The sequence below is a fragment of the Scyliorhinus canicula genome, chromosome 25, assembly GCF_902713615.1.
Source record: "Scyliorhinus canicula chromosome 25, sScyCan1.1, whole genome shotgun sequence".
Taxonomy (NCBI): domain Eukaryota; kingdom Metazoa; phylum Chordata; class Chondrichthyes; order Carcharhiniformes; family Scyliorhinidae; genus Scyliorhinus; species Scyliorhinus canicula.
In genome coordinates this window covers 12330344-12354333 of record NC_052170.1, presented here as the reverse complement: position 1 = coordinate 12354333, position 23990 = coordinate 12330344, and the positions used below count along the sequence as shown (strand labels likewise).

Genomic DNA, 23990 nt, shown 5'->3' with positions numbered 1-23990 from the left:
TCTTTCCTCCCGATCTCACCCCACCATTGTTCAGGATATTGCTCATGTCCACTCGTGGGTTTAATCTGTTGTTTCTTAGCCTACAATCAAAAGTAATAAGTATATTTATTATATAAAAAAGCCACAATGAAGTTTCAGGTCATTTGTTGGGTATTGTGTAGTTGTTTAGGCACCTCATTATATAATGGGAATATATCACTGAAAAGAGAAGGTTTGGTTAGATGATGCTACAGTGCTGTCGGAGTTTCACAAAGCAGACTCTGAGGCCAAACATCTTTAGCAACCAATGGCCTTCATCATTGACATTTCCCCATCAGAGGTCAGAACTGGGGGATGTATGCTGATTAGTTTAGTTCCATTCAGAGAATGAAACCGCCCATGCCCACAATCAGGAAGACTTGTCCAACATCCAGGATTGGATAAGTGGCATTTGTACTAAACCAGTGCCATGCAACCAACCATCTGAGTCTAACCATTGCTCCATGACAGTCAGCGTCACTAATGATGTGGCCCAATAACAACGTCCTGGGGACCACCATTGACTAGAAACTTACTGGACATAAGGAAATCTGAGGCTGGGTAGTCTGTGGCGAGTGACTCACTTCCTGACTCCCAAAGCCCATCACCTGCACAAGTCAGGAGCATAATGTCGCCCCTTCCCAGGATGAATGCAGCTCAAACTACACAAGGAGCTCAATGGCCCCATTACCACCTTAAACATTCACTCCTTCCACCACAGGGGCAGAATGGTTGTTTGCAGATACACTGCAGCAACCCACCAATGCCCTTATCACCTCCTAAAAGTAGTAACTTCAACCCTAGAAGGCCAAGAGCAACCAATGTACGTGACAGCACCACCTCCAAGGCTCATAGCATCCCAACCTTGAAACACATTGTCATTCCTTCATTGCCACTGGCTGAAAATTAAGGGACTCCTCCAACAGCACTGAGCATATCAATACCCCGGGGACTGCAGACATTCAAGGCAGCAGCTCACCGCCTCTTTTCCCAAGGGGCATCTAGGAATGGTCAGGGCAGCCCATTGGCACAGTGGTTAGCCCTGCTGTCTCACATCGCCGAGGTCCCAGGTTTAATCCTGGCTCTGGGTCACCGTCTGTGTGGAGTTTGCACATTCTCCCATGTCTGCGTGGGTTTCGCCCCCACAACCCAAAGATGTGCAGGTTAGGTGCATTGACCATGCTAAATTGCCACTTCATTGGAAAAATTAGTTAGGCATGCTAAATTTAAAAAAAAAAGATCAAAATCTAGGAATGGTCAATAAATCCCAGCAACAGCTTCATATAGAGATATTTCTTGTTACTTTCCAGGATAGCGGCCACAAAAAAAGGGCATGGGTATGAGTCGCAGGGAAAGTCAGGTCCTTCATGCATAGCAGGGAAGGAGATGCCGAGGGAGGAGGGAGGATCACATTATGTGGACATTTATTGGAGGCATGTGTGCAGATTAGAGACACATTTAGATATGAAATGCGTCAAGACAGTGAGCTGGCAGAAGCACCACATAAATGCAAGATCTCTTTTTACAAAACTATAAATATATAATATACAGAGAGTTAGAAACTACTAAGGAAATACCAAGAAAGGTAACTGGTTACAGAAAGTTGGATCACACACATACAGCATAAACAGTTTATTGGGCTTTAATTAAAATGCATATACATACAAAAGTTATTCTGGCTACTAAAGAGGAAATATTTACATCTATTTTTGCCATCTAGATAAATCATGAACACAATGAAATTAAATCCACTGAATCTATGTGCAGATTACATGCTGGACAACAAAAGCTTTAAATAGGTCAGAGAATAGAGTTAATTAGCCCCATCCCCAATCAAGATATATGATGAACTGCTCCATGGCAAGAGAGAGAGAGCACTTCATAAATAGTGAGTGATCTCAAACCAATCAGTTAAGGTAAGCCAGATTTATAAACAGCAACCCCAGTTAATGTTAAGACTGTTATTTAGTGACACGACGAGAGAGAGAACAAGCACGCAATAGAGAGAGAGAGAGAAAGAGAATGAGCACGCAAGAGAGACAGAGAGAAAGAGAGCGAGCACAAAAGAGGGGGAAGGAGAGAGGGCACGAAAGCGAGGGAAGGAGAGAGGGCACGAAAGCGAGGGAAGGAGAGGGGGCATGAAAGCGAGAGAACGAAAGCGAGCGAGGAGGAAAGCGAGCGAGGAGGAGAGTGAGCGAGGAGGAGAGTGAGCGAGGACGAGAGCGCGCATGAAGTACTGATTGAACTCAAAAGCTGTGAAGAAGCGAAATAGTATGATGATAATCTGGGGAAAACGAAAGGGGGGGGGAGGGAGGGAGAGAATGAGTAAAAGAGTAACCATTACAGGATTATGGCGTCATATTGTAACGCTGGACGTAAAAAAAAGTGCACCAAGGTCCTGGTAAACCTAGGAACTCGCTGCAGAACCCGTTTAAATATGAGAACGTGAACCTTATTGCCCGTGTCTTTGAGCATCCCCCTCAGACAGGAGTTGGTGTGCAAGCACAAATGTGGAAGAGCTTCCCCCAGACACAGGCCACAATTCAAAGCAAACCCTGTGTCTGTCTCCAGACATGACCAACTTTTCCCAAGAGTGACTTGAGTTGTAAATGTCAAAGTCGACCATGAGGTGTTTACCACTGCCTTGTTAAAAGAATGTAAATGAATATGCACGGAAAAAATAGTCTCAGAAATTTATTTTACTCAAATCTGATCAATCTTTTAAGAGCCCAGCATGTAGATGCCATCCTGTTCAACATCCCTTTCAGAACAGTGTTAGGGGTGGGGAGAGAGAGAGAGAGAGAGAGAGAGAGAGAGAGAGAGAGAGAGAGAGAGAGAGAGAGAGAGAGGGGGGTGGGGGGGGGAGAGATAGAGAGAATGTGCTGCAATTTAAAACTTAAATTTTAACTAAACCGAATACACGTCATAAACACACAGATCAATGCACAATAATTAATAGTAGCAGACAAGATATTTGCAGCGATACATTCAATAAAGATTGCATTATGTTATCTAAGGCTAGAAAGTTCCACCCAAACCATCGACATATCATTTGTAAAAGGAATCTCAGGTGTAGATTAATGAATTTCTTTATGGCCTTCATTTAAAATCTAATTTACAGACATTGAACGCATTATTCAAAGTTCAAAGAAAAGATTCCCATATACAGTCCGGTGATAGGAACTTTGTGCAGAGGCTGTATTTAGTTAGTGCAATAAAGCTTAAAAACAAAAAGTGAACTCATGCAATCTACACCGACAGTCTCAGAATTAGGGTGTAGCACGAAGTAAACGGTATCGTCCCTCTCCTGTGGTGATCCGGGGGTAGAGCGGAGGTCTTGACAACACTTGCGCCAGACTGGCTTTTGTGCTGCAGTTGTTTCAATATCCCCCCCCCCAGAGTGTGAAGTTCAGCAAGTGCGGCTATCGCAATGCGCTGTCTTTGTGTCAGACCAAAGCTGTGCAGCAGCAGGGACTGCAGTGACAACATAAGACGAGTTGTATCTCAGGAAAAAAACTGCTTTGAATTGGGGATAGGTGGGGGAAAAAAAAGAGAATTCTCCAGGCACCAGGCACTCGAGGGAGCTTACTAACAGATTTATTTAAAATAAATACTCCTGCAAAAGGAAAGCTTTTATTCTAGCAATGACGATTTCTCTCATTTTCTCCATTGTTTGGTTTGAGGCAAGGGCTCAGGTGTAAATAAGTTACTAAAATATCTGTGGTTAGAGTAGTGAGGTTATACGATATAGAAATTCACTCAATGTCTCTCTATTTTACAATGATGGGATACTGTGCTATGTGGGAGGGTGTAAGTTTATACCACGTTTCCACATGCAGCAAGCGCCCGAGAGCGGCAGTGTCAATGGAGGTGGTGGAGGGGGCGGAGGGTTAGACCGTTCTCATCTTGAGGAGAAGAGAGAAGTAAAGGTTAGAGCATTAGTTTGTCTGGTTTCCCCCTCATCTATTTCCTTCAATCAGCCTCAAAGACAATAGTAGCAGATGACTTGCTCACTGCAAACAAACAAATCAGGAGAATGGACAGAACCTGCTCTACTCTAAAAGACGGAAACTGACAAAATCCTGAATAGGTCAGAGAGAGCCCAACACTGTGCTATCAACACGCACGTAAATCACCACAATCCAACAGGCTGCCAATTTATGGAGGATTACTGGTGATGGAAAATATTATGGATATGAAAACTGTTATATATAATCTGCAATAGACTTTTTTGGCCTTAGATTAACATCTGCTTATTGTGATTGCGATGGCAAATCTCAGCATCTGTCCCATCGAGGCTTGATCTTCAAAAAAAACATAATTTTGTCCTAAATTCAATTTTTCATTATTTAATATGTTGCTGGGTAAATGTTAAACAGAGGTCCGTATATCTATACAAAGCAATAACAGCAAGGCTGCAGCAATGGTATTCTGCCAGGGTCAGATCAAATGGATCTGAAGGGCCTTCTTCATTCCAACCTATCGAACCTAAATAATTAAAAATACAAGTTTAATTACCTATTCGGATTGCAGAACTGTAAGCAGATAAAGAGATTATGCTACACACCATAAATATACAATCCTTTATGATTTAGTCCTTGCTTCCAGTTTGCAAACAATGCTAAGTGCATTAAAATGTACAATGTAAAAGATAACACGGGGATGTCTCCAGCGGTGGAGAGGCACGCTATATGCTAATATGCAAACTGAAAAGGCTTTTTAAACCTTGGCTGTGACAGAAGTAGAACAACCGGCCAGGTGACAAATTGATTACCAGCTTTGGTTGAGTTTCAAATCAAAGCACTTCACAAGCCTGCCGGTAGCATCAGTGCTCCTTACCACTCCACCGGTTTACTGCACTGTGGCTCTTTGGACAGTACTCGGAGTTACAACTGTTGCAATCTTAGCACTACTTAGATACCAACGGTGCTGCAAGGCCCTGGTTAGGATTAATTTCTGCTAGTTAAAGGCTTTACCAGCAAAGGGTGGGGATGAGTTAACTTCAACAGGTTTGTTATGATATGGAAGTGTACAGACAAGGAAATGGGAGAGATGGGGGTACAAACTCCAGTCTATACCAAATCTCCTCGGCTCAGCTTGAGCAGGAGGAAACGAAGCTGGCCCCCTCACTCCCAAGCCCAGGTGTTAATGGCCAATTGTACAAACTCCAGTTTGCAACCAGGCCAAGTTGGGCAAACACAATACAGGCCAGGGAATGGACCAAGGGAGTCCCTAATCCGTATGACAGCAAACTTGCCCCCCAAGTTCAAATTATTTAATAAGAAATATTTTATGGTTGGAAGCAGATACATCAGACGAGGGAAGGATTTAAGGTACAGGACGGCATTTTATGAATCGCAGCCCAGGCGGGAGTCTGTATCTTCCAAGAGGGAAAATAAATGAGTTTGGAAGGGCAGAAGGCAAGAGAAGGCCGAATATCCAACTCACCAAGTGGCAAGTAAATTAGCACTGATGCACCCACGCTTGACAATTAAAGGAGGGACACAACTGTAAACTTCAATTTAAAGATAAATAAATAATTACATCTAATTCTGTGAGCTTAACATACAACCAGTTGATTTAGAGTCACTATTCCACTTTCCTGTGGGTTTAATCACAGTTGGAAAATTACAGGCTGGCGGCAAGATTGAGAATGTCCAAACAGAGCTTTCAGCTTTGAGTCTCCAGAGGCTTGTCCAAGTTCTTCAGACTGTCCAGGAATCGCTCAGGCGTCAGGACATGAGTGGAGCCTATGGTGGAGGCAAAGGACAGGCATATTGTTTCAGCATTGATCAAACTACAGGATATTTTACCCAAGCTGACTCCTTCTGAAGAGGGGCTCTCCTACAGAAATGTTTTCAGGCAAAGGAAAAAGACTTTAGCTCCAGAAACTAGCTGTTTTACAGAACAGAATGGTTCTACTAGGTCTGCATCATACCTTTCAATCCCTTCTCTCTTCTGAATGCATTACGTTGCTCTTGACCCAGTTCCAGCATCCTCCACCATGGGATTCCCAAGCCATTTATTTCATTACCCACTTTGGCGCACAAGTGCTGCCCCAGCCTCATTGCATACTCTTCCTCCACTCACTGCTTTGCACCGGAGGAATAATCCTGCTGTACTCTTGGTCACGAGCTCAGAGACGGTTCGTTATCGTCTATAAATAAATTAAAACCACAACTCCCACCCTATTTCCATCTCTTTGACAAACGACGTCAATACTCACTCAGTTCTAAACTGCGTCCGCTGTAAGTGCGAGTGTTAAAAGGTTTTGCACAAAGGTTCAACGTATTTCTACTTCAATGTATTCTTCAATGTATTGCTCTTTCCAAGAGCCAGTGCAGACTCGATGGGCCGAATGGCCTCCTTCTGCACTGTAAATTCTATGTCTAAACAGGACCAATGATGGTTGAAACTCCGCACAGAAAGTAACAGAGCTGACAGAACTCACCAATCAACACCTCCCATTTGTTGTCGGTGGCTTTTGTTACGTCGTACGCACAGCGCATCTCAGACATAGAAACCCCTCCAATAACGAAGACAATGAGTCGGGGCCCAGTTCTGTACTCTGTCGGAGTCTTGTTCTTGTGCCAATGACCAAAGCGGGCGCTTGAGGAAGTAACAAAAATTCACTGTATTAATGTTTTCCCACATGCTATTAGCAAAAGGCTCGTCTCAGGGCTGTCGAGCCTCAATGTTGGGGGACAACAACATGCAAACAATCACATTCCCATAATGAAGGGATAAAACATCACATTGGGCAGATGCCAACGACCATCTTATCGGTCTACTGGGGGCTGTTAAAATCTCTTTCTGAGAACTGGCATTGGCACAGAGGACTTCTGTCATTTAATCAGTCTACAAGTGCAGGATACCTTCACACAGGAGATTTAGCACACAGGCTAGCTGAGAAGTAGAGGGTTAACACCGACTGCAACCCATTTCTAAATGGCACTCAGCCACCCTAACGGCCTGGAGCAATGGTTTGATGCGACCGAGTAGCTTGCTAGGGGGGCTCGTAAAAATCAGCCACGTTGGTGTGGCACTGGAGGCACATAAAGGCAGCAGGTTTGATCACGGCTCTGGGTCACATTCCGAGTGGAGTTTGCACATTCTCCCCGTGGTTGCGTGTGTTTCACCCCCACAACCCAAGATGTGCAGGCTAGGTGGACTGACCCTTAATTGGAACAAAATGAATCGGGTACTCCAAATAATAAAAAAAATTCAATTTAAAATCTCAAACAGCCAGGGTGGTATTTGAACTCCTGTTCTCAGGATTACGAGATAATACGCATGTTAATTTTACATAGCACGACTACAAATAGGAAAGTGACGTTTTCTTCAAACAAGATGAGACAGGGCCCAATTGAAAGAGTTTTCAGTCCCAGCAGAACGGATGCAGGGGGGCTCGTCGCTCACATACCTCACGGCTGTCTGAGTTGCTGTGCTCGGGGCAGGATCCGACACGAACGGCCATTGCTTTTTGCAAAGCTTTTCTTCCGTCGCTTCCTATATGGATTACAAATCGTCACGTCAAAACTGCAGACTGCTGCAAAGCGGAGGATTTGCAACATGGAATAATTCATTTTTTCGATCAGGTGTTATAACCCGTGAACTTTATAAAGCAGTGGGCAACACCCAACAGAGACATTATGAACTGCATCACTTCGTCCATCATGCATACCCATCTTCACAACTTCAGACAAACTTTTAAACAGGAGTTTCTCCCTCCAATTTTGCTCATCCTGAGAAATAGATCTCATGTTGCTTAGAAATCTCGAGGCATCAGCAAGATGGAGAAACACTTCTCACTTTCTCTGATCACCAAGTATACAGTAATCAAACCAACGGCTTCCTGTCCAGGTAGGTGGCCCACATTTATTCACACTACAACCACTGTACCTCCATAATATCTTTGATGACTGGGGTCCACCTGGACAGCTGATAAGTTGATTCGGTTCGCAATTTTCTTTCTGGCTTAGACTTTGAAGATGATCCGCTCTTAGGAAGTGAAGTTAAAAAAAAAAGACGTTAACTTCTCCAATTTCAGGCGCCAACATTTTCAAAATACCTCAAGTTCTTTGTGATCTGAAGTAAAATTGACAAGTCCAAAAGGTATACATCCAAAGCATTTCCACATTTGCCTCAAACCTACTTCGCCACTTGAAATATTTTTTCTGGTCCTCGACTAGACAGCATGGATCTCCGAAGCCCTGTTTGACCAAGTCGTGAGTTCTGAATCCCATTTCCTTTTATTGATCACCAAAACAAATGGTCCTCAGTTTGTAACTCACACCCAAAGTGACCTCTGAACTCCATCGCTCGCTAACTTCCCAGTTTTCACAAATAGCTGATGTGATGCTAGTTCAAGGGAAAGATCGAATGGCTGCGCCAGAAAGCAACGCACCACGAGGCAGCGTGCCCGATAGAAGCTGGGAGACCGCACTCCAGGGATCTATGCTCGGGAGACATTGCAATGTAAATCCAGCTCATTGTGGGCAGGATCACTTTTAGGCAAACCTGCATATTAAAGTGAGATAGCTAGTCCCACTTTAATGTGCAGATTCCCGAGTCGCCGGATGTGTTGGGATCTATCTCCTTCGCCTCAGAGACCTTGGGCGAGTGCCATTCAGTACTGGTCTCCACAAACAGGGGCCTGATGGAACAGCACTCCTGGGGGATCTCCCAGGGGATCGCAGGCCCCCAGGTGAATGCCCTTTGGACAGGTTGGTACCACGGCACTGCTGGTGCTATCTGGGCAGCCTGGCACTTTTCTGGGAGAAAGAAAGGATAATGAGGGGTTGCTTCAGGGGCCCCAGAGATTGGGATGCTCAGTGCACAAAACAGGGCCATGTGCGGCCTTGGCCGAGACTACACACGCTCGCAGTTAAATCCGGCTCAATATCTCAGTGAAGCAACAATGAGTGTCCCTAAGTTGTAGCGCAACATAATCACATTTTGTAATGTTGACATGTAGCTGAACCTGCAACAAGTAGTGAAATCAAATTTATTACAACCAATTTAACATTTTTCTACCCCACCACCGTCCCCATTTTGCCTTGTAGCATCCCTCCTAAGATGGTAATTTTGCACCCGCGTGTTTCCAGATTTTCTACGCCCCTCACTGGTGATGTAACAAGTTTGTCACCAATCGATGTCTCGTCATATCTGCTGGATTGGTGGGAGGTTTAAACACTGAATGGGGTGCCTTTTCTTTTAAAAATAAATAAATTTAGAGTACCCAATTATTATTTTGCAATTAAGGGACAATTTAGCGTGCCCAATCCACCTAGCCTGCACATTATTTTTGGGTCATGGGGGCAAAATCCACGCAGACACGGGGAGAATGTGCAAACTCCAAACGGAGAGTGACCCAGGGCCGGGATCGACGCCGGGTCCTCGGCAACGTGAGGCGGCAGTGCTAACCACTGCACCATCATTCTGCTCCCAGGGTGCCTTTTCTAAAGGGCATCCTGATCTCCGCGCAGCCGACCTTATCACCATAAAGCTTAAACCACACAATGTAGGGACGTACTAGTTACAGTTAGACTCAGAGATTACTGGCACTGCCTAACAGTTATACATCTGGTAAACTAAATTCGCTAAATTCTTTTGTCTTTGATCAAGAAACATAAATGTTTTGCTACACAAGTTTAAAAAATGAAAGTTGGTCAATTAAAGTGACGCGTACCCCAGCTATGATTGTTACTCCCAGATTCTGATAGTTTCGGATGATATTGCTGTCTTCCTGGATATTTGCGTGCTGTATAAGTTTGGTGAGGTTCTCTTCCGTGATCCCTGAAATGACGAAATAGCAAAAGGAAATTAGATATTAAAAACACAATAATAAAGAAAATATTTCTTTTTTTTTTAAATAAACAATTTTATTGAGGTAGTTTTTGGCTTTATAAACAGTTACAGACATCATCAGAAAGAAAGCAAAAAAGGCAAAAATGTGCAAACATCCACGTACTTTCAATACTTCAATCGTAACATATTGCACAAGCCCGCTCCTCTCCCACAGGTACTACCCGCCATATTTTCCCTCCTACTCTACTCTTACCGCCCCACCCCTCCACCCCACCCCCACCCCCTGCTGACGCTCACTCTCCCGCAAAGTCGTCAATAAATGGTTGCCACCTCCGGGCGAACCCCTGCACAGATCTCCTCAAGGCGAACTTAATTTTTTCCATACCCAGGAAACTCGACATGTCCGCAAGCCACCACTCAGTCTTCGGGGGTTTTGAGTCCCTTCACGCCAATAGTATTCGTCGCCAGGCTATCAGGGAAGGAAAGGCCAAAACATCGGCCTCTTTCTCCTCCTGGACCCCCGCCGAAACCCCAAAAATTGCCACCCCTGGACTCATCACCACCCTTGTTTTTAGCACCCGGGACATGACCCCCGCAAATCCCTCCCAGTACCCCCTCAGCTTAGGGCATTCCCAAAACATGTGAACGTGGTTCGCTGGTCCTCCCGCGCACCTAGCGCATTTGTCCTCCATCCCGAAGAATTTGCTCATCTGAGCCACCGTCATATGGGCCCGGTGAACGACCTTAAATTGAATAAGCCCGAGCCTAGCATATGTCGCGGTTGAATTTACCCTACTCAGGGCCTCTGCCCACAGCCCATCCTCCATTTCCCCGCCTAGCTCCTCCTCCCATTTAAGTTTCAGTTCCTCTGTCTGGGACCCTTCCTCCCTCATGAGCACTTTATAAATACCCGAGACTGTACCCTCCCCTCCTTCCCTCCTAGAGACTATTCTGTCGAGGATCCCCATTGGCGGGAGGCATGGGAAAGATGGGACCTGTCTACGAACAAAGTCCCGCAACTGTAGGTATCCAAAATCATTTCCCCTTACCAACCCAAAATTTCTCCTCCAAGCTCCTCAAACTCGCAAAGCTCCCTTACAGGAACATATCACCCACCCTTCCCGCCCCCGCCGTACTCGGAACCCCCCATCCATACTCCCGGGGGCAAACCGATGGTTGTCGCAGATTGGCGCCCAGACAGACGCCCTCATCTCCCCCACATACCTCCTCTACTGGCCCCATATCCGCAGGGCCGCCACCACTACCGGGCTGGTGGTGTACTTGGCCGGCGGCAGCGGTAGAGGAGCCGTGACCAGGGCTGCCAAGCTGGAGTAAAGAAAATATTTCTGATAGCTTTCCCCCCAATACCTAACAAAAGCTTCCACAAGGACCAATTAAGTAATTGGTCTCACATCAGTGGATTTTGAACACAAGAGGAGAAAGAAGGGGTAGGCCTTATGGTCGGCCCCCCCAAGCCCGCACACCCATTCAATAAGATCATGGCTGGTCTTAGATCACAAGCTTACATTCCCGCCCTATCCCTCTGTTCCCTTAGTGCCCAGGAATGGAAGCAATTCAGCCTTGACTATACTCACCGCCTCAACCCTCTTGGGGCAGGGTGACCAATTGGCCGTTATTTTAAGAGATTGTCGTGAAAGATCAGTGCCCCGAATTGCATGGATCTGAGATACTGTTTGTCTTGTAATTCAGGCCTTTAAATCCTGTGCAAGTGCAGTACCCTCTCTATATCGGTCTGTGCCCTCCTATAACTTTGGCAGCAAATTCCCCACCTCTCCTGGCCGCACATTCTACTAGACCCCATGCCAAACTTACCCTGCGAGAGATGGTACCCCTATTGGGGTAGAACATTCCAAAGATTCACTTCCCACAAAACCTCACCTTGTCTCATTCTTAAGTGGCTGGCCCCTATCCAGAGACACCCCCATCGGTGGCCCCTAGTCCTAGACTTTCTAGCTTGGGGGTGGAATGGTCACACTCTCCCAGCATCTACGCTGTCAAGCCCCATCCAGAGTCCGCCATGTGTTGCAATGAGAAACGCTGGCAGACGTTTGGCAGGGAAGTCAACCCCACTGATCCTTACCCAACGTCCACACAGTGACCTTCAGCAGGGGTAATTGGACAGCGGTCAGCGGTGAATGGTATTGTTCTCCTCAGCCCAAAAGCTCCAAAACCTAACACTGACTGAGACCAATTAACTCAGCATTGAGAATGAATACGATAACACATCCCTGTTAAACTACAGTGCGAATGGGCAGCTAGAAATGGATGATTGTAAGGGTGGACATCGCATTGAACTGAATAACAGTGTATATGATTTAATACACAACGTTCAAATTTAAACGAGACTTTTCGGATATCTGAGAGACTTTCTACAAACTCAAAAAAGTCACCATACTACTTGCCAAACATTTGTCAAATCACATCAGTTCATCTTGTATTTAAAAATGCATTTATAATTTTTTTGTGTTCAAACTCAAGAGATGTTAATTCTACCAAAAGGAATGCTTGTTCCTTTCAAACAGCCAGTGTCAATAACAAACACTCCCAGGTTAGGTATTGCTCAGTACAATGCAGATTACAGCACTACCTACTCTTACCCTGTAATGTGCCTCGGCCCCCATCTCAATAGAGCACCTACTTACCCTCCCCCCTATTTACTATATAAACATTTTGATCGAAAGACATGGACAACAGAGAATCTGTGCCAAATGTAGGTTTATGACCATCAGAGGGAATGGACTGCCCGAATCCACTTCACGCTGCATCAGTGCAACCACAAGAGGCATTCGTCGTCAATCTGGCTGGATTTAAACACGAGAGGCAGAGGAAAGAGGCCTAGTCCAAGCCGCCCTGCCCATCAGACCACTTCTTAAATTGTGTTGCCACAAAGCCTCGCTGCCTCATTGAAGCAATCTCAAACCGTGCCAAAATACCGGTTGTCAACTTCTTTACTACAAAGTTATGCTACAGTCTCACACTGAGCCAACACGAAAGGTTCGTCACATCAATGCTAAAACGAACTGGTCTGTTGTGTGAAAATTGATGACCTCTGGGCAATGTAAAACTATTTGAATGGAATATAAAAATGGCATTTTCTGCAAGTTATACTGTACCATGTTTGTGGAAGATGTATAGGAGGATAATTCTGATCTTGTCATATGATTTGATGTTAGCATCCAGCAAGATCGGCACAATTATTTTCATGGGATCTTTGACCTTCTCCCCCTCGGAATCAGTCCCCATAGCAAGGTCCTGTTTGTAAGAACAAATGGATCTTGTCAATCTGATCGACAAATATTCTACATAATACAGGTTTCTATATATAAAGCAATTGCAAAGATTTCAATTTTATAGCAGTTTATAATGTATCCCAGAAATATCAAAATATGATCAGACACGCTTTGAAAGGCAGCAAGTATGGGGAGGACGAGGACGAGGAGGACGAGATGTTCTGGTATTGTCTTTTTTTTAATTTTTAATTTTATAAATTTAGAGTATCCAATTCATTTTTTGTTCCAATTAAGGGGCAATTTAGCGTGGCCAATCCACCTACCCTGCACATCTTTGGGTTGTGGGGGCGAAATCCACGCAAACACGGGGGGGAAATGTGCAAACTCCACATGGTAAGTGACCCAGAGCCGGGATCGAACCTGGGACCTCGGCGCCGTGAGGCAGCAGGGCTAACCCACTGCGCCACCGTGCTGCCCCATGTTCTGGTATTGTCACTAGACCAGCAATCTGGTAACGCCCACGGTAATAAAAACATCTGATTAAAAGTCTATGAAACCATTGCCGATCGGTGTGAAAACCCATCTGGTTCACTCATGTCCTCTGGAGAAGGAAATCTGCCATCCTTACCTGGTCTGGCCAAGTGCTGGCAATGAGATTAGGATAGCTGGGTACTGGATGGTCAGTGCAGACGCGATGGGCCGAAGGGCCTCTTGCCGTGCTGCAAAGTTCTATGACTATGTGACCCACAGCAATGTGGTCGCCTCTTTACTGCCTCGGAAATCCCCTAGCAAGTCACTCAGTTCAAGGATAATTAGGGATGGGCAATAAATGCTCCATCCCGGGAAATGAATTGAAAATTTAAATGACTTCAAATATCGCTTATTGTCGCCGTCACTCAAGTGACTATTACCCGTGCCACAAATATGGACTCCAGACGTGCACATACTCTCAGATGTACTGACCTGCTCCACTTTACACATCTTTTCAACTGAACCCTTGAAGTGCTTCATGCAGTCTTCAACCAAATGCAAGTGTGTGGAGTACTGGAAGGAAAAACAAAAGGAGGGACATCACGCCTCAGGAGTGCAGATAACTGAGAAATAATATATTAGCAGGATTACGGTGCATTAAACAGGGATCCTGACCCTGAATGTAAAATAAAGTTAATTGCAAGGGAAATAGCTTGAAGTTTAAACAGTGAAGAATCACAAGATTTTGTATTGCATTCTGTTCCCATCTCCTACTGAAGGTTCAGTCAGATTACAAAATACTGCAAACTCCATAAATCATATTTTTTGCTGCTTCTTGTAGGTGGTTACATTCATTAAATTTAAATAGGGGTTTTAAAAATTCAGAACTTGCCCGTTCTAACTACTGAAAACATCAGGCTGGTTGGTAGTTTGTTCAACAGGGTGCAGTTTATTGGCCATCTTAAATTCTCTCCTCCAATATTCGAGCTCCAGTCAAAGTGCTCATTTGTTCTCTACCCTGGTCATGGAGATAGTAAACAACAGTGGTACTCACCTTGCTGAGCTCCTTCTGATACTGAGGCATTTTCTTTAGCATTTGAGAAAGATCTCGCAGATTGGCCTGAAAGAAAAGGCAAATGTGTTTGACACTTATTTTAAAAATTCAATTCTCGGCCCTTTCCTTTGAGGGACTGGAGGCTAAATGTGGCTGTTTCAATACCATGTCCTGGACTGCTTGCTGAATCTGATCGTGTCCACACTTGGCAACCAAGAGGTGGTGGTGTATTGTCACTGGATTAGTAATCCAGAGACCTGGTTAAACAGGGCAAACATTTGGGGTACTGAATGACTTTCTGCTTTGATAGTCTACTTGGTCAGTGATCCCTCAGCTTGCTGTAATTATACACAAACCTCTCTTAAAGGTCAGTACAAAGAAACGTTCAAGTCCAAAACAATTACTTCAGTGAGTGTCCCGTTACCGCAACATGCTTTGCATTGTGATGCTGAAAGTTATACATTAGTCTGATGTTCACAAAACAAGTGGGCATGACAGCAAATTCAGGAATTAAAGGTTTGGGTGTTGGCACACATGCATGCCCATGGGCAGCACAGATTTATATTGGACACCATCTCAATCAGCATCAGTTTACAACCAGATCTGAATCCAGAGGGGCAAATTCAAATTTGGAAGAGTCAGATTTCTGTTCCTCGCAGGGAAATTCAAAAGACAGAGGCCTCAGAAACAACAAAGTAGAGAGTCAACTCCCTTTACATTTATGAATTGATTGCCACACTAGACACCAGCAGTTGAGAAGAGGAAATAATAAATTGAGAATGCTTATGTGATGCTAAGTCTGATCTAAGGTTCACGTATTTTAGATGATCAGGGACAAGTTCCATAATTTAAGTCCTGGTGAAGAATGAGTTAGTGTCGAACAGCGCTGTCCAATACACCCGCCACTTGTGGTGAATTGATACTCTTCAGCAGATGAGGCAGATTTTATTCAGATAGACATTACCAAGTACCTGCGGCTGCCCGTTCAACTGAGGACCTGCCAGATTCTGCCCGACTCAGACCGTAATTGAAAGCCAATAGAAAATCCCACAGAAAAAAACAATCCATAACATTAAAGAGCTGCGGCCCAGCTTCATTAAGGCACGTGGTAAAGAGGTCCCCAATGAAGGAAGTGAAATCAGAGTCATTTACGGTACAGAATGTTGAAATATTTTAGGGTACAGAATGTTGAAATAGTTGCTACACCACAACCGATTGCAGTGGTTAGTTGCTGCTACTAAAAATATTCTTTTACTGAGCTGGAGCCACAGCGCAGTGCACGGTCCCTCATCTTCAGTCCTGGCCTCTCAATGAGACAGTGCCACAAGATTTACCCTACCCTTTGCATAGATTTTGTGTCACGTTGGCAACTGCCACAAGGTCGAGGGGCATCAAGACCCTATTGAACACTGCAGTAGAAGATAATGCAATGATCTTGATTTCAAAATTGTAAAGATGAAAGGTTTGAGTTGCAAGGAAATGTTGGTAGACGTTTTGGTTTTCATTGAGAAAGGAGGCCCTACATGACCTTTGTAAGAGAGTCATTCCAGAATACTTGAACAACAATTGCAAGAGGAGGAGTCAGGGGTCACTGGATAAAATTAGTACACGGTAAATTTTATTTAGACACCGGGGCATCTTCTCAACGAGTGATTGACTGCGGACTTGAGGATAGCACAATGGCAGTAAAATTCCTGAATAATTTAAGAAACCAATAGATGCTGCAATGGAGTTGGGGAAAACAGAATGGGTAAATGTAGTATCTTTCTGATGAATGAAAAAGGAAACAGCCTTCCTCATCCATACTTAGCCTGTGATGTTAAGTAGGGAGGAGGAGTTTTACAACTCAATGGGAAATCTTCATGTACTGAAGCTTGTAATGCAGTGATGCCATGCCGATCAGGAAGAGAGGAATGCACGAGTGTCTGGCAACAATGTCACTGGACAGTGGGTAGAATGTCACAGGTCAAATTTCATTGCACATACTGCTGGAACACTGGAGAATCAGCACCTGCTGGCCAGCACTGCTGCCTCCAATATTCCAAGTACATTAAATAGGGTTATGTCGACTTCCGGTGGCAGCAATGCGGAGCTAAGCCGCACATTCGGCAGCTCCCGCTGAAAACGGACTTTGGGGCTTTTTTCAGGGCCCCCAACGGAGCTGTGTCGGCAAATCCCGACGTGGGAAGAGGACAGGAGTCGACCCCTACGGTCCTATGGTCCGGACCAGGAGTGGGGTAAGGAGAAAAACGGAGAAAGCACCCCTGAAAAAGCAGGGGAAGGAAGACAAAATGGCGGCCGGCGGAGGCCTTGAGGAGCTGAGGCAGTGGGCTCAGGAGCAGCAGGCGACTCTGCTGCGCTGCTTCCAGGAGCTTAAGTTGGAGCTGCTGGAGTCGCTGAAGGTAACCAACAGGGAGCTGATGGAGACCCAGACAGCCCAGGGGGCTGAGATCCAGGAGCTGCAGCAGCAGGCCTCCGAAAGGGAGGGTGAGGCCGTGGCGGGGAAGGTGGAGATGCACGAGGCGCTCCATAAACGATGGCAGGAGCGGTTCGAGGAGCTGGACAACCGGTTGAGGAGGAAGAATTTGCGGATCCTGGGCCTCACGGAGGGGCTGGAGGGGTCAGACCTGGCGGCCTAAGTGGCGGTTATGTTAAACTCGCTGATGGGGGCTGGGTCCTTCCAGGGGCCCCTGGAGTTAGAGGGGGCCCACAGAATTCTGGCTAGGAGGCCCAAGCCGACCGAGCCACCGCAGGCGGTGTTGGTGCGGTTTCATCGGTTCGTGGATCGTGAATGTGTGCTCCGGTGGGCCAAGAAGGAGCGGAGCAGCAAGTGGGAGAACACGGAGGTGCGGATCTTCCAGGACTGGAGTGCGGAGGTGGCGAGGCGGAGGGCCGGGTTTAACCGGACGAAGGTGGTGCTCCATAGACGGAGTGTGAAGTTCTGCATGTTGCAGCCGGCGCGTCTGTGGGTCACCTATAAGGATCGGCACCATTATTTTGAGTCCCCGGAGGAGGTAGCAAGGACGGTGTCGAGGGTGGCGGGATCCAGGGTCAAGCCAGGCTGGGGACTCTCAATTTTTGGGGCTGCAGTGGAGCCAGGAGTGCAGGAGGCGAAAGAGGCCGGTGTTCTGGCCTTTGCGTCCCTAGTACCCCGGTGGAGGATCTTGCTCCAATGGAAGGATGCGAGGCCCCCAAGCGTGGAGGCCTGGATCAATGATATGGCGGGGTTCATCAAATTGGAGAAGGTGAAATTTGCCCTGAGGGGATCAGTACAAGGGTTCTTTAGGCGGTGGCAGCCTTTCCTGGACTTCCTGGCGGAACGGTAGGGAAATAGGCCGGCAGCAGCAGCAATCCGGGGGGGGGGGGGGGGGGGGGGGGGGGGGGGGGGGTTTGGATCGGTGGGAGGGAGAACTGCGTACATGGGTCTGTGGGATGTGGCGGGTGTTATCTCTTTCCCTTTTGTTGTTTGGGTGTTCTTTTGTTGTTTTTTTTTCTTTTGTTTGTAGTTGCTTTTGAAGTTGGGTGGGAATTGTTCTTGGGGTGTTACCGCGGTTGTTTTGTTAATAGAGTTGAGATGTTTATATTTTGTAAAAATGTCAATAAAAATTATTTTAAAAAAATAAATAGCGTTAAGTCTCTGCAATTGCCGAAAAAACCCAGAGGCATTTTTGATGTGGCTGATTGCTTCGGGATGTCACCACATTCAGTAACATATCTACTGCAGCTCAGCAAGTTTAATACTGCAGTGCGAATAACCTGGCTTTACAAAAAAATGTCAAGTAACGTTTGAAGGTAAAGAATCAAGGTTGAAATTGACATCATTAGATTTCTTCATATAACCCACGCAGAGAAAGATGTAAAAAAATTCATCCAGTCCAAAAAAAAAAGGAATTCCAACCCATACAAAGTAGCACAGAAACGGGCCAAGCTGCCCAACTAGTCTGTGCTGTATAACGAGTCTCCTATTCCATTTGCCTCAGCTCCACCTTTCAGCATAGCTTTCTCTTCCGCACATTATTTACGGATGCCAGTATTTTTACTGCAAGTGGCTTTCTGCAACTACTGTTCCCTGCTTTGAAAGCTCTACCGTACAGCCCAACTGCCCCCGCAGCAAGCAAAAAAGTGAAAGAGTGGAATTTTTAAAATCGGATCCAAAAGAAAGTGTGCATTGTGCAGGTGTATGGGAAATGGCATGAACATTCAAGAAAACGGCTCACCTTATCAGTTGTCATCCTTTTGCTTTCACAGAACGTCTTTAACAACTCTGTTACCTTTCTGTAAGTTAGGCAGGAATGGGGGGAAACAAAAACAAGATATACGTGTGTTACCTTTCTGTAGGTTAGGCAGGAATGGGGGGAAACAAAAACAGGATATACGTGTGTTATCTTTCTGTAGGTTAGGCAGGAATGGGGGGAAACAAAAACAAGATATATGCGGGCCTCACGGTAGCATGGTGGTTAGCATCAATGCTTCACAGCTCCAGTGGTCCCAGGTTCGATTCCCGGCTGGGTCACTGCCTGTGTGGAGTCTGCACGTCCTCCCCGTGTGTGCGTGGGTTTCCTCCGGGTGCTCCGGTTTCCTCCCACAGTCCAAAGATGTGCGGGTTAGGTGGATTGGCCGTGCTAAATTGCCCGTAGTGTAAGGTTAATGGGGGGGTTGTTGGGTTATGGGTATACGGGTTACGTGGGTTTAATTAGGGTGATCATTGCTCGGCACAACATTGAGGGCCGAAGGGCCTGTTCTGTGCTGTACTGTTCTATCTATGCGTGCAGGCTCTTGCATGGAAATAAGCAATTTACAACAGTATATGGTTAAATGATACATTTATACTAATGGCCCAGCTTTTTCAGAACCTGGCGACAAATCAATCTCTCAGAAGAGAGCGTTTGCCAATGTCCATTTCTATGATGCATTGAGCTGTAACATTTTTAATTTACTCAGCACAGCAGGACATAATATAAATTTCCACTGTTTTGGATGTTTTTCTGTGGATGCAGTTTGAGAAGTCTGTAATAAGTAGCTATTATCACACCGTATACAGGACAGAACTGGAGCACCTTCCAATCCTCCCAACTTTATTCAACCTTCCAAGCACGGCATCCATTTCTCGCCTGAAATGGTGCAGCTCATTCTCCGAGCCCTCTTCTCCAAACCAGTGTGCCTCTCGTATTTCAATGCCTGCCTTCTAAAGCCTCCCTACAGCCTAGTCGTCACTTAATTCTCCCATTTTGGCTATTCAAAGAAAAATCTCAACTCTGGAATGGCTTGCTAAGTTTGTCTATGGTAAAAGGGTGTTACATAAATACACATTATTGCCAACATTAATTATTATGTAATGGCACCCCCTCAATAATTAAGTTCCTCAAATTTTAATCTTTCATACATTAGACAAATGAGAAAAGATCATTCTGCAGCTTTATTCAAAGAACGGTGATGATGTATAAACAACAAATGTTGTTCTGCAATAAATTCCACAAGGTTTTGGTGATTAAAATAGGGGATAAACTGAGGTTAGACTCCACGGAGGAATGCTTGCATGGCTGATCCAAAAAAAAAATGTTTTCAGCTATACAAACTGGAATGATATTTTAATTAGACGCATGAATCTGAATTAAGAATTCAATGACAACCTTCTGCACTTCCCAACTTAAACTGCTTCTCTCCCATCTCCCCTCTTCTCTCCCATCTCCCCTCTTCTCTCCCATCTCCCCTCTTCTCTCCCATCTCCCCTCTTCTCTCCCATCTCCCCTCTTCTCTCCCATCTCCCTCTTCTCTCCCATCTCCCATCTCCCCTCTTCTCTCCCATCTCCCATCTCCCCTCTTCTCTCCCATCTCCCATCTCCCCTCTTCTCTCCCATCTCCCATCTCCCCTCTTCTCTCCCATCTCCCTCTCCCCTCTTCTCTCCCATCTCCCCTCTTCTCTCCCATCTCCCCTCTTCTCTCCCATCTCCCCTCTTCTCTCCCATCTCCCCTCTTCTCTCCCATCTCCCCTCTTCTCTCCCATCTCCCCTCTTCTCTCCCATCTCCCCTCTTCTCTCCCATCTCCCCTCTTCTCTCCCATCTCCCCTCTTCTCTCCCATCTCCCCTCTTCTCTCCCATCTCCCCTCTTCTCTCCCATCTCCCCTCCCATCTCCCCAAATCCCTCCACGTCAGATGACAATGAAATGAAAATCGCTTGTCACAAGTAGGCTTCAAATGAAGTTACTGTGAAAAACCCCTAGTCGCCACATTCCGGCGCCTGTTCAGGGAGTCAGTGTCAGTGCTCATCAGTGAACGCCACGTCGGACCCGAGGGAGACACCTGCCTTTCAGTGCGCTCATGTGTAAAATTAATTCATTGTAATTTTGTCAATTATACCATTGCAATACTGCAATCCCGACAGGGTGAGCAACTCAAAATGGTGTGTGGGGGTCCAGCGGAAAGTCCTTACAATTAATTACTCTCAAGTGAGCTCACGTGTGCAGAATTACCATACTACAGCAGTGACTACACCTCAAAAAGTATTTCAATGGTGTTTGGAGACGCCCAGTGGTTCTGAAAGGTCTTAGTCTGTTTTCTTTCAAAACAAAACCGCTTTACTGCATTCATTTTTAAACACTATTGGCGCATGCTAATTACACAGGAATAATTACTACTTAATGTTGCAGTTGCTATTTTTATAAATGTATCCATGGGATGTGGGAACCACATTTATTGGCCATCCCTAATTGCGCTTGAACGAAGTGGCTTGCTAGTTCATTTCAGGGGACATTTGAGAGTCAACTACATTGTTGTGAATCTGGAGTCACATGTGGGCCAGACCTGGGTGTCAGGAGAATGTCACTTTAAGAAATATTTGGCTGGCTGCTCATGTTACTGCAGTGATGTCAGAGTGTGGATGGAGCGGAGCTCTGGCTCTGTTCTTTAAGTTTCATTTTGAGAGAAGCTTGGGTGTGCCTGTGTTTTTTTTTTGTTTCATTTCAGTGTTGGAGCTGAAGCCAGACAAAGCAGGTGTACTGTTGTCCTCTCTGCCATGAAAAGACTATTCTTGTGGTCATTTGGTGAATTCAGAATTATAAATGTTCTGAGTAGTGACTTTAACCTGATGTGCTTCTCTTATGTGTTTTGTAAGTCTTCTGGATGTTAAAAGGACAGCGTAAGCATTACTTAGTGTTGTAGTCTTTAGGGGTTGTATTTGAATTAATGGTTGCTAAGATGTTCACTGTATGTTTTAATAAGGTTAACTTGAGTTCATTGAAGAAACATTTTTTTTTTATAAAGCAAAACACTTTTCCATTTCTACTGTACCATACCTGTAGAGTGGGCCGTGTACTCCCCATACCACAATCTAGTAAAAGTTGTGGGTCAGGTGAACGCCATGATACACTTTGGGATTCTCTAAACCCTGGCCCATAACATCGGGTAAGGAAGGCAGATTACCTTCCTTAAAAAAGGACATTAGACGGTGTCGAGGGTGGTTGGATCCAGGGTCAAACCAGGGTGGGGACTCGCGATTTTTGGGGTTGGGGTGGAGCCGGGAGTGCAGGAGGCGAAAGAGGCCGGTGTCCTGGCCTTTGCGTCCCTAGTAGCCCGTCGAAGGATTCTGTTACAATGGAAGGATGCAAGGCCCCCAAGCGTGGAGACCTGGATCAGTGACATGGCGGGATTTATAAAATTGGAATAGGTCAAATTTGCCCTGAGAGGATCAATACAAGGGTTCTATAAACGATGGCAGCCTTTTCTGGACTTCCTGGCTCAGAGATAGGTAACTGGGTCAATAGCAGCAGCAACCCGGGGGGGGCGAATGTATATGATTGTTAATATTATTGTTATTTTCGGTATTCTACTAAGGTGCGTTATTGTTGTATAAAATCAAAATTTCTCAATAAAAATTATTTTTTAAAAAAAAAGGACATTAGTGAACCAGATGGGTTTATAATGACAAGTGAGATTTTTATGGAATTCACCATCTGCCGTGACAGGATTTGCACCCAGAACCTCCAGATCATTTCCATGGGTCACTGGATTGCTGGTCCAGTGACAATACCACAACCTCCCCTGACAATCTAATTTGTTTGGTAGAAATCAGATACCATCAGGACTAGGCAATGATAGTGCAAAATAGCGGCAGGAGGTTTTTTATCGCCACCCAAGAGATAAGACAACTCCCTAGGTTTAACATCTCATTTGAAAGACTGCACCTCGGACAGCACAGCATTCCCGCAGTACTACACGGGAATGCCAGCCGGGATTTTGTGCTCAAGTGTCTAGCGTGCTGCTTGAACTGACAACGTGCTAACGCAGGCGAGAGAGCCATCACTGAGCCATGTCTAACGCCAGGAAGTAAATATGTTCAATTGCTCAACAACATACTTGGAGACGTCAGCAATGTGCATGTGCCGCAGCTGGTGCCACAGCTCATCGTCCTCATCAAGGAGTGTATCTTTTGTCCGAGACTCTGCAACCCCAGCGGTCTCATACCTGAAAAACAAAGCAACAAGGTCTCCAAATGTGTATCCAAAATACTGCAAATAAATCATAGTGGACCTCTTTAACATCCCCTGCTTTCTCTTCTCCCACCCAACAAGATACATCTTCAACACCTACACTGCTCTCACAGGTCACCCAACAAGATACAGCTTCAACACCTAACCTACACTACTCTCACAGAAATATGTAGCCAAGAAATGTTTACTTGAAATGCTAAAATCAGTAACTAAAACCAAAAGAATCTTCTAATTTTAGTTTATAATAAAGCCCTAAACAGCTATTATTAACACCACTGATGATGCCCTCTGAAACACGCAATAATCTGGCAACTAAATCTCTCCAAGGTCTCGAATGGAACTGCGGAATATTCCTGGCCAGCCGCCATATTTTATAGATTTTAAATGCTCTGTTCAAATTGGCCGTCACTGTACGCACCATCGTCCTCAATTTGAATGGAACTCCTTTACAAGCTCCTGGATAAGGTTCACACCAATGCAAGCCTGCCGCTACACAGGGATCTTCCCAATTCACCAGTTGCCAGCCTGTTTGACTAAGCCCACAGTGCCAAAGAGTAATAGCAGAGGCCCTGTGGCAGCAGGAATGGAACCAATACGCCGCCATTAAAAGTCACCTCATCATCACATCCCACACCCTGCCCACCCGGCTTCAATCTGCCACAACCAAGGTTAGGCGCCCCTCAACAGTTTCCATCCTGGCCAAGGCCTTTGTGTTGCACATCAGCACAAAAATGGGGTCTTGCATGGCACCCCAATCAATGACTCGCATCATTGAAGATGACAAAATTCACCCGAGGGCTCAGAGAGCTCCAATTAGCCACTGCAAAAGCTATTTCCTGGCTTAGCGATTACTACACTATCTGAATAGAAAAACATCTTTTGCTACCTTTAGTATAATGC

General features: G+C 45.5%; 1 protein-coding gene across 1 annotated transcript in view; it reads right to left on the bottom strand.

The window, feature by feature from the left end:
• Window positions 1-1635: 1635 nt before the first annotated feature.
• LOC119957005 (syntaxin-binding protein 2-like) overlaps window positions 1636-23990 on the bottom strand; it is a 94808-nt gene continuing 72453 nt past the window's right edge. Inside the window, exons 12-21 of the mRNA XM_038784588.1 lie at window positions 22957-23064; window positions 18822-18879; window positions 14605-14670; window positions 14043-14123; window positions 12963-13101; window positions 9710-9816; window positions 7921-8019; window positions 7442-7527; window positions 6470-6627; window positions 1636-5768 (exon numbers count right to left, since the gene is read on the bottom strand). Coding sequence (XP_038640516.1) covers window positions 5689-5768; window positions 6470-6627; window positions 7442-7527; window positions 7921-8019; window positions 9710-9816; window positions 12963-13101; window positions 14043-14123; window positions 14605-14670; window positions 18822-18879; window positions 22957-23064 — 982 coding nt within the window. The 3' untranslated portion in view covers window positions 1636-5688. The remainder of the gene's footprint in view (window positions 5769-6469; window positions 6628-7441; window positions 7528-7920; window positions 8020-9709; window positions 9817-12962; window positions 13102-14042; window positions 14124-14604; window positions 14671-18821; window positions 18880-22956; window positions 23065-23990) is intronic.